Source organism: Chanodichthys erythropterus, chromosome 13 (genome assembly GCF_024489055.1).
Source record: "Chanodichthys erythropterus isolate Z2021 chromosome 13, ASM2448905v1, whole genome shotgun sequence".
NCBI classification, from domain to species: Eukaryota; Metazoa; Chordata; class Actinopteri; order Cypriniformes; family Xenocyprididae; genus Chanodichthys; species Chanodichthys erythropterus.
This window is the reverse complement of record NC_090233.1, coordinates 32,929,112-32,940,489: the sequence shown is the minus strand read 5'-3', so window position 1 is coordinate 32,940,489 and position 11,378 is coordinate 32,929,112. Positions and strand designations below refer to the sequence as shown.

Sequence of the window (11,378 nt, the reverse complement as noted above, 5' to 3'; positions counted from 1 at the left end):
TAATATAATATAAATTTAGTCCTGGAATAGCTAGTCTTCCTCCAGGAAATCAGCTTATTAAACTTTGGACTAAACCATGACAGAGAAAGCAGATTTCTGTTAATCTGGTTTAAATGGCCATTTTATTCTAGGACTAGGCTTAATCTCTGTCCGGGAAACCGCCCCTTAATGTGTCAACTCTGAACAGGAGCACGCTGTGTTGCTTTGGCTCTGTACAAGGTCCAATTTGCTTTAGATTTTAGCCCATCCCATCCTGTCATGTAAGACGGTAATAAAACGTCCTTGTATTGTTAGAATCTCAGTGTCTGTCTGTTCTGTTTAGTGTTTCATATTATTAAGATCAAGAAACTTAACAGCCAAAGTCATGTCTAAACCTGCACAGGATCCAGTGTATAAAGTGCCAGGTAAGAGTTTATGCTCAACTAGTCACATCTCAGTGTTATGTAATAATCATCTCTCATGCCTTTATTTAATGTTTTGCTACATGGATGAGCATAGTATTTTGTCAAGCCATAGCATCTGTTGTTAGAAATTACACTTATATAGATAAGCAAATTTGAGCTGATAATTTACACCATCTGTTGTCTGATTTATGATTAGAGATCAGTGAACATCAATAATCATGTGCATTGTCCGTAGGCTAGGCTAGCTAAGGATCTTCTTGTTCCTTCTGCCATTTGGTCAAAAGAGACTGGTGCAATTTCATTGATTGTGCCAAACCAGTATTCATTGAAGATGTTTTTTTTTTTTTTTTAGACAGGGCTCTTAAACTGAACTATGCCTTCAAGTCTATCAAATGCTATCATTTGAAAGCTAGAGAGGTTCTAAATGAGGTATATATCAACATGATTGGTGGTTGGTTGGGGAATAGTTTGCCACACTTATTTACTTTCTCTGTTTTGGTGCATTTCATTCAGTTTGATTAAAATAAGATACCATGAGTGAGTTCCTCATTAACGCTGATGTCCTCAAGAACTGTCTACAGTCTAATCATCCATCACATTGTCAGTGTCAGAGCGCTCATGATTTGTTATTGTGTGATTTCTTCTCAGCTAACAAAAAACGGCCATCTGCCAGTGGTCTGGAGTTCATTGGTCCTCTTGTGAGCTCTGTGGAGGAGACCCCAGACCCCATCGGCACAGTTATTAAGGGTGAAATTCCCTCCTGGATCACTGGCAGCTTCCTTAGGAATGGACCTGGCAAATTTGAGTTTGGTGAAAGCAAGTAAGAGGGCAAAATATGGCTATAATCACAGCAAGATCCATTTATTTTTATCTGGTTGTTTTCTTTGCTTATTTGGCTTCATCTGTTCCTCCTCAGATTCATCCACTGGTTTGATGGCATGGCGCTGATGCATCGTTTCCAAATTAAAGATGGTCAGGTGACCTACAGCAGCCGTTTTTTGCGCAGTGACTCTTATGTGCAGAATGCAGAGAATAACCGAATTGTGGTGTCTGAATTTGGCACCCTGGCAACACCTGACCCATGCAAGAATATCTTCGCTCGGTTCTTTTCACGTTTTCAGATTCCAAGTAAGCATCAATTAGAAGTAAAAGTGGAATGCGAATGTTCTTACTGAATCAGGCCTATCTATAGAGATAAGATCAAAATGCACAAGTACAGTACTTGTCAAAGTTAACGCAATTACTACAAAACTATCAGAATACATTCTAATCATCAGTTGTGTTTGATTAACAGAGGCAACTGATAATGCAGGAGTGAGCTTTGTTAAGTACAAAGGAGATTTTTACGTAAGCACAGAGACCAACTTCATGCGCAGAATCGACCCTCTGAGCCTGGAAACCAAAGAAAAGGTATAAATATATAAAACGGAAATAAAATGATACAACAAAGACAGTGTTTTCCTAAAATGAACAGTTATCTCTATGTGATTTTGGTTTTGAAAGGTGGATTGGACAAAATATATTGCAATTAATGCAGCAACAGCTCATCCACATTATGACCGTGAAGGAGCGACTTACAACATGGGAAACTCATATGGCCGAAAAGGTGGGATGCCTGATTTTTGCTTTTTATAACACAACTAAACTCTAACAGCTTCTTTTTTAGTAAATGTTTTATTAACAAAGTTCAGGAGGAGCATGTCCATATAATTCACCCATTTAGCATGAGAAGAAGCCTACTTACCTCTGTCCCACAACAGTTTACCAGCATCCCTCCACCACCCCAACTCTTCACTCTTAACTCTTTCCTATTCCAACCAAGGATGGGGGGAGTACTCTGGGTTCGGGCCAAAATCTGAGCTCGGGGCCCTCCCCTTGAGCAGAATGCCAAATATGTGTACTCTGTAAGTGTGAACTCGTGAATGACTATTTCAAATCGAAAGACTTCACACAAATGCTATTAGTCAAACACATATTTCCAGCCCCAAACACATGTGCCAATATTTTGAAAGCACCACAGAGCCACACCTTTTGGGGAAATCAATATGGAAATGGATTACTTATATATATATATATATATATATATATATATATATATATATATATATATATATATATATAATTTTTTTTTTTTTTTTTTTTTTTAAATTAGAAAATATTTTAACAACAACAAAATTGCACATCACTTTCTATTTTGTTTCCCAAAGGCTTCTTCTACCATATCCTCAGAGTCCCACCTGGCGAAGGGCCGAATGATGTTGCTGATCTGTCTGGTGCTGAGATTCTTTGCTCTATTCCTGCTGCTGACCCTAGGAAACCATCATACTACCACAGTTTTGGTAAATTTGCCTGCCATATTTGCATTTTTAGATCATCTGATCTGCCTTTCTGCTTCTATATCCGCAGGGTTTATGCACAGGGTTGGAAATATGGGCCACAATTTTGTTCATGTAGATTGTCCAGTATATTATATTATATTATATATTATATTATATATATTTTTTTTATATTATAGATGGAAAATATATGCATTTTTTTCTGTTTTCTATGTTTTTTCTTTTATTTTATACCTTACTGTTTGCAGTCATGTCAGAGAATTACATAGTCTTCATTGAGCAGCCGATCAAGCTAGACCTGCTGAAATTCATGCTGTACAGAGTTGCTGGAAAGAGCTTTCATAAAGTCATGTCCTGGAATCCAGCTCTAGAAACCATCTTCCATGTGGCAGACAGACGCACTGGCCAGGTACGGCAGAGTCTATCACAACATCATACTGACATCTCATTGTGGGCACTCTGTATTTCTGTCGCTTCACCTCTGATATCCATATTTCCATCCCTGCAGCTCATCAAGACAAAATACTATAGCAGTGCCATGTTCACCCTGCACCAGATTAATGCATATGAGGATAATGGATATTTGATTATGGACATGTGCTGTGGAGATGATGGCAGTGTGATCGGCGACTTCACGATGGAGAACCTTCGTCAAGCATCTGGGGAAGAACTTGACAAGGTAATCCAGTGCATGACAAACATAGACAATGTTGATCTCTTTTTCAGCTTTATAAGAAAGTAAATTTAATGCAACGTGTATCTATTGGCTTTTCCAGTTCTTCAATTCATTGTGTACAAACTTACCACGGCGATATGTATTGCCTCTGGATGTAAAGGAAGAGGAGCCCAATGACCACAACCTCATCAATTTGCCGTACACCACTGCCACTGCTGTGAAGACTAAAACTGGGGTTCGTGAACAAGATGTGGAGATAGAGAGGGGGACTGGAAAAAATAATATTAATGGATATTAATAAAAGTAATTTCTCTTTGATAATAATAGGTGTTCCTCACCCATGAAGAGCTCTACAATGATGACCTGTTGCAGTATGGTGGTCTTGAGTTTCCACAGATAAACTACACGCACTACAATGCTCGTCCTTATCGTTACTTTTATGCCTGTGGCTTTGGACACCTGTTTGGTGACTCTCTGCTTAAGATGGATCTAGAAGGAAAGAAGCTAAAGGTACCACCATAAATTACCACCATAAATTAAAATACTTTTTTACTTTTTTTGAGATCATATGAGATCAATTTGAGAGTTCACTTCAGTTGAGAATATAATGTTTGATCTGTTTTGTTGTATGTAGGTGTGGAGCCATGCTGGTTTGTTCCCATCAGAACCAGTGTTTGTTCCAGCACCTGATGCTAAAGATGAGGACGATGGTGTGGTCATGTCTGTGGTCATTACACCAAGAGAGGTGAGCTTCATGGTGTCACTATACCCTTGTTATCTAGCTCCATTGGCTTTAGTTTCTCTTTGACAAATGCTGGGACCTCATTTATAAAACATACATATGCACAGATTTGATCTTAGAGAGTATGTAGCTAAAATCCATGCCAACATTCAGATTTATAAAAACGGTCTTTGACCATAGCTACCCACAGTTTCAAGAATATTTGCGATTTATAGATATCACATCTGGAAGAGAGAGTGTGTGTGTGTGTGTGTGTGTGTGTGTGTGTGTGTATGTTTGTTTTCTCTGTATGCACACTTGAGAAATTATCTCAGATCAAATGTAGAACAATTTCTATAGGCAATATTTTATAAACGAGGCCCCTGGAGAGCAATGGGCTGAAATCTGTTGAAGAATTTTAGTCATATAATATATAATAAGTCACATATAAGTGATGAAAGTTCAAAGAATTCAGACATGACAGGTGTGATAATGTTGTGCAACTTTGTTTAGAAAAAGAGCAGTTTCCTCCTGGTCCTTGATGCTAAGACCTTCACAGAACTTGGACGAGCAGAAGTTCCAGTGGACATCCCATATGGCACTCATGGACTCTTCAATGAGATGAGCTCAAATAGAAAAACAGCAGCTCAAATCAACTCATAAGAGCGAAACCATCCAACAAATGATTATGCATATTTTTTTGAAAGGGTAATTTCACCCTTTTTGATTATTTCCATCTTTGCACCTATAGGCAGAATAAATACATTATCTGAAATTTGTGCGACCCTTACCTGCAAGTACTTACATATGCAGATGCAGCATGAGTCAACCATGTCATCTTTATAAATGTTGTACAGAATTAAAAGGCATATGCTATCTTTTTATTATCTGTTTTTTGTATATTATTATGTGTGCTTTGGTAAAAACATTCTTTTTACTCGTATTTTGTATATGGGTAACTGAAATTAAATACGTTTGAGAAGCTGACATGTCTGGTTTTTGACTATATTTTCAATATTTCAAGCATTTTACTTTTATGCATACATTTCTAGGATCTCATTAACAGAGAGATTACGTGGAATATTTGTACTCTAAAAAAATATTTATTTTGCTGGACCATTAAACCAGTGAAGGCATGAATATGTTTTTAAATTATTAACAAACTAGAAGAAGTGGTAATCAGTTACAAGTTATACGCTTTGCATTCAATTAAATTTTAATTGAAAATGTTAATATTGACAGGAAAAAAGCTCATTGACATTTTATTCATTAACTACCCTTATGCTATATACAGTAAAATTTTCCTATATATCCCTGGTATTACTAAAATATCGACAGACAGACATTGGTATAATATATTATAGAAAGATACTATTTTAAGAAAACAAAACAATATAATAATATTTAATGAACAGAACGCTGAACACTGAAGAGAAAATAAATACGTTTGTACAACAAGCATGATCCAAATAGCTTCATTTTCTTCTACTTAAACAAGTGCAACACAAGTGATCTCCAAATCACTAGGGAGCGCTCGTGCTACACGGAAGTGCTGATTTCAACTTTAGCTGTATTTCACTCATCATTTTACAAACAGGGAAAGGAGAAATAGGAGTTGTTTACTTTTTGCTAACAACTCAGACGACTGTTTACTGCAATACAAAATTGCAGAATTTGTCAAACCTGTAAAAATACACGTTGTTGACGGAGCGAGGAAAGTGTTTAGACATTTAGATCAAAGATCTGTCTTGTAGAATTACTGTACGTTACTTCATTTGTAAGTAACATTACATTTTCAGTGATTTCTCGTTACTACAGCCTCAATAATACATTTATGGAACATTCAAACTTATGGACTTGTGTTAAGACTCAAAATTAAGGTAATGTTCTCCTTCAAACTGTTGGTAAAACCTATTTACTATTATTTAACACTGATATTTTCAGCTTATCATTCAGCACTTGCTGTTTTCACTATTTACTCAGTCTGTATTTTGGTAACTTGTGAGTTTTAATATAGGTTTTCTGTAATATTTAACTCTTAAAAAGAACACAGATCTTTACAGGTGAGGTGTGGCTCCGTAAGGCCATTGTGCTTCATGTCATGATTAATGCATTTATTGTCTTTATCTATGTCAGTAACTGTCAGGGTCAAATATGCCCTTGTTCCGACAACTCGAACCCACACCAGAGAGGGGAGGTCAGAAGAAGAAAAAACGCAAGAATGAATGGACTGAGGATGAGGACAAACCTTCCACACTGATTGGCCTTTGTCTTCAAAGCCTAGCCGAGAACATGAAGGAGATGTGGGTCAAAGATTATGCCCAAAAATACATGGACCAGTATTTCTTCAGATACATCATTGGTCCTTTCTGCTCATTACGTGAGTATTGCAAAGATTTGTACATGTGTAGATATGTGCGAGTCTTTATCAAAGTATTTATCTTATCTGTGTGTTTCTCTTTCAGCCGGTGAGTTGTTGGAAGAGCTGTTGTGCATCCTGTCCTCGCGTAATTTGCTGACACGTGCGGCCCTGCACCTCCTTCTCCTACCGCAGCTGAGCTGTCTGTCCCTCGCCTCTGCATGCAGCCTTGTCAATGCCAACCTCTGCTCCCTTATTCAGATACGCTGCCAGGTTAAACACACACACACCCTCTAACTTTAGCATATTTCTTATTTGCACAAAGTTTGCACAGACATACAGATGTGCTTGTAAGACTTCGGTGAACTTAATTTAAAGTCACTCAACAGACAGCAAACACCAGATACGCCAATTAGATCTGAATTTCCATTAGTGAATAACTGTCTGAAAAGCAGCAGTGTTTTAAGTTTTAGGTAAGCTTTGGTAAATAATATTCTGTTGTTGTTACACATCTTGTTTTCAGTCGGTTGCACACAAACTTTATCACAGTTATTGTGCAGTGGAAACCATAACTAATTGGTTAAATATGTGCAAGGAAGATAAAAAAAATTCAATATGCAAATAACATCACTGTTGGTTAAATTTTGAATGCTGAACAATCTTTTATATGTCAGTGAAATATTTTTCAACTTTAATGTTAAAGATTAAATGTGTCAAAGCAGATAGAAAATATATATATATATATATATATAAAAAATGTAAAAAAAAATTATATATATATATATATATATATATATATATATATATATATATATATATATATATATATATAATATTATAAAAAATAACATTTTTACATTTTAGTAACATTTTTTTCAGTGTTTTGAAAGAAGCCTCTTATGATCACCAAAGTTGCATTTATTTGATCAAACCGTTAAACAGTAATATTGTGAAATATTACAGTTTAAAGCTGCAGTCCGTAACTTTTTTTGGTTAAAAATGATCCAAAATCAATTTTTGAGCAAGTACATAACCAGCCAGTGTTCAAAACTTTCTCATTATCTTAGCCCGTTTCACAACGGTAAGCTTATAATAACGTTTTAAAATAAGAGCGACCTGGTGGATTTCCACGGGAAATTCGAGCATGCAGCAGTTCGTCTTTGCGTCAATACGTCATATCCGTAAACAGAAAAAAGGAGTGCAGGCAAGTCGGTTTTATCATGTAAGGATGCTGCTTGTAGCGGATCATTTATAGTCTCTTCTCACAGCAGCTGAAATAATTAAACGTCAATCTGACACTACGGGTGGAGATTCACCCGTAGTCAAAAAGAAAAAGACTTTGGACTGTGGAGTGGCTACAGAAATTGAAATCTACAGGTAACACTAATATACACTAAATACATATAGCGTGCATCTCAATCAGCTCCCCAGTTCAGTAGTCAGGGCAGGGAATAAGCCACATTCATTTACATGATATAGTGATTCACGAGCTAGGGAGCTGAGACGCAGGGATAGTCACGCAATGCTGATGTTGTTAACATTAACAATTTGAGAACAAAGTATAACGGTAATAATACTTTGCATGGTTTGACGTGATCCGAACTAAGCGATCATTAGATTTAATCATCATTAGCAGCACGATTTATTTGTTAGCCTAATGCTTTTTTCCTCAGTTGGTCAGAACAAAAGTGGCAGAAATGTTACTTACTGTATATGCTGATATTTTCCAGTGAAAATTCTCATATTGGTCATACTTTCAAGACATAGCATCTGTGATTCTGAAGTACAGTATCCACACCAGTAGTGATTGACAGCAAACATTAGATTCATCCGCACTGAGCCGTGCCGATGCACAACGCACGTAACGATAACAATTCCTCATATGACTGCATTCGCAGGTTTCAAACAGAGATGGCGACAAAGAGGAAAAGTCGCTGACTGCAGCTTTAAACTATTACTCCAGATCCTTCAGAAATTTTAATATGCTGATTTGGTGCTCAAGAAACATTTCTTCTTATTATTAAGATTGAAAACAGTTGTGATGCTTAATATATTTTGTGGAAATCATAATGCATTTTTTTCTGGATTCTTTGATGAATATAAAGTTTAAAAGAACAGCATTTATTTGAAATATAATGTTTTTTTTGGAACAATGTAAAAGTCTTCACTGTCACAATCAATTTAATGCATTCTTGCTTAATAAAAAAATATTAAGAACATAATAACTTTTGAACAGCAATGTATATATTGTAATTAACATAATAAAATAGAACAAACCCTTATCTACCCTATCCAGGGGTGCGTTTCCCAAAAGCATCGTTAGCCAACTAATATAGCAAATTCCGTCATTACTAACATAGTTCATGGCATTAATTCGAAATCAAACAGATGAATTTAAAGAAGTTATTACTCCACCAATGTGACTGAACGACAGGTTTGCAACAACACGGTTTTGGATAACAGTCGTGACTAGCTAGTTGATTTGTTCAGTGATGCATCATACTATGGTCGTGAAGCAGTGAGTTACGTCGTTGTATGGGAAATGCACCCCAGAATGTTTGGGGAATGTTAGTAAAATGCTGCCTTGCAAACACTGTAATAAATTGTAAATGTTGTTAGTCTTGCCTGTCAATAGATACAAAGCTCTTGCAATTCTTACATTCACTCACTTGTCCCGACAGAATCTTCAGTCTCTGGATCTTAGTGGCGCACAGAATATATCTGCATCAGTGCTGTGTGAGCTCCTGGGCAGCCAACGTCATCTCTGTTCCCTCTCCTTGGCTGGAACTCTGTGTGATCAGAGAGTGATATCAGTGGTTTGCCGGCAATGCCCCAAGCTGAAACACCTGGATGTATCACGGTGCCTTCACATCACCCCTGCAGGCCTACTGCCTCTGGCCTACCAAGAGCCCCTTGTGAAGAATTCAAACACCTTCAGAAGTCTGCTTGCTTTGGATATTGGTTTAGCAGAAAACGAGAGAGATGCAGTAGCTGCAGTTGCATTCCTCCTGCTCAGCTTGCCCGGTCTTCAGAGGTTGGCAGTGGAGGGACTGGGGCAGGCTTGTGATCTCATACAGAACAGACAGTTTGAGGTGACAGATGAGTTCACTAGTAGAGAAGGTGTGCCATGCCTTAAAGACATGTGGGCGAAGCGGACACAGGAAGATTGCTTGAAAGACAGCAGTTTACTGAGTGCAGATGGAGTTGAGAGTTTTACTTTGGAAGGAAAAATAGATGAATGGTTATCATTAGAGGAGAGTCACATGGATGCTAGTGAAACTACAAGGATAAATGAATGGACAGAGACTTCAGGAGAGGGTTATGGAAAAGATGGATGTAGAAGTAAGGATTGTAAAGGAAGGGATAGTGTGACAACATCTCTTAAGGATGTACAAGGACTGTCTCTGGATACTTTGGAGGCAGTAGGGAAGATCTGCCCTGACCTGCATGTCCTCTCTTTGGACTGTCTCCAGAGTAATGCTCATGGTAATGCTGACCACTTCGAACAGGCAACAATTTTAGCCAGAGGACTTAGTAGGTTTTCTGGACAGCTACACTCTCTTTCTCTACAGTTTGCTGGTCTTCTGTCTGATGTGGTTCCTGCCCTGAGAGCCGCAGGCTCACACATGCTCTCGCTCACCTTGGAAGGGATCAGAGCTGATGGACATACTCCTCTTCTGGAGCTCATTCATGCCTGTCCCAGACTCGCCTCTCTCACTGTTCATTTAGACCCACCCAGCACTAATTTAGATGGAGGTGATGATGATGCAGAGGATGAGGGTGAAGATGAAGGCCTTCTTTCTAATCTGCCATGCCTTCCACACCTTCGTTCTTTAACACTAAAGTAAGTATAATTAAATATTTAAGTAAATAAATACTTCAATTCTTGCTAAACTTCATGCGGACCCTCTTTCTCATTAAAATCAAATCTGCTATATATGGTTTACCTTTCAGTGTTCTTTTTTTCCCAACAGTTTTTCATTGGATGAACAACAAATGAAGCCTGCATTGTGCTGGAGGTCTCTGAAGGGAGTACTGTGGGCACTACTTAGGGGTGCGTCACTCCTTCAGAAGCTCTCGCTAATCGCTGTTCCCTGTCGACTGGACCCTGTATTCAAACTTGTCCTGAATCATCCGGCCAAACCCCTCGGGGCCCTAGACAATCCCCCACTACACTGCCTTAGATCTGTTAGTCTGAACCGCTCAGATATCACTATGGAGACTGTAGTACATATTGTAAACGCTTGTAGGCGCTTATCCCATTTGGATTTAAGTGGCTGTTGGGCAATGACTTTGAGCAATATCACAAAGTTACAATCCAAATCCAAAAGGAGGCGCCACACACTGCAAATAACATGGACATGAGCTGGGGAAAGAAAAGGCCATGCTGAGATTGAAAAATAGTATGTGATTTTCGATTTATATTTATATGTTCATTTCATGTAAGTTAGTCTTTTACAGGCACCTTCCTTGTTTTGCACACTGGCCTTGCCAAAAAAAAAAAAAAAAAATTCTGTGGGATTATTCTATGAAATTGATATATTCTAGAAAATACATTTATGAATATAATATGCATTTAATCCAGTTATACATTATATATAATGTGCATCATTAATTAAAGATGCACGGATAAAATAGTTTGATACCATTACATAAAATTACCATGCACTGTTCATTATTAGATTTATCAATTGTCCTGTCCATTTTCTATCCATATAGGCCCATTTTTATGGCCTTTGAGATTTAAAATTGTGCACCACAATCTGTATTTGTGGACCTTTTTTCTGTTCTTATTTAATAAATGTGTAATAAATAAAAATAAAATATTGTTGAGCAAAAATGAACGTGTACCAATAAAATATTGTAACGTTACTCTTTTAAT

General features: G+C 37.4%; 2 protein-coding genes across 2 annotated transcripts; both read left to right on the top strand.

The window, feature by feature from the left end:
- Positions 1 to 260: 260 nt before the first annotated feature.
- Positions 261 to 5,115, top strand: bco2l (beta-carotene 15, 15-dioxygenase 2, like). The gene is made up of 12 exons (XM_067406035.1): positions 261 to 404; positions 1,053 to 1,224; positions 1,321 to 1,532; positions 1,699 to 1,814; positions 1,908 to 2,010; positions 2,612 to 2,743; positions 2,989 to 3,149; positions 3,249 to 3,419; positions 3,517 to 3,651; positions 3,744 to 3,926; positions 4,051 to 4,161; positions 4,651 to 5,115. The coding sequence occupies exons 1-12, from the start codon at positions 365 to 367 to the stop codon at positions 4,798 to 4,800; spliced, it is 1,686 nt and encodes a 561-aa protein (XP_067262136.1). The 5' UTR covers positions 261 to 364; the 3' UTR covers positions 4,801 to 5,115.
- Positions 5,116 to 5,727: 612 nt separating this feature from the next.
- Positions 5,728 to 11,338, top strand: si:ch211-214j8.12 (uncharacterized protein LOC100000539 homolog). The gene is made up of 5 exons (XM_067407137.1): positions 5,728 to 6,017; positions 6,274 to 6,517; positions 6,603 to 6,769; positions 9,178 to 10,340; positions 10,471 to 11,338. The coding sequence occupies exons 2-5, from the start codon at positions 6,292 to 6,294 to the stop codon at positions 10,859 to 10,861; spliced, it is 1,947 nt and encodes a 648-aa protein (XP_067263238.1). The 5' UTR covers positions 5,728 to 6,017; positions 6,274 to 6,291; the 3' UTR covers positions 10,862 to 11,338.
- The last annotated feature ends 40 nt before the right edge of the window (positions 11,339 to 11,378 follow it).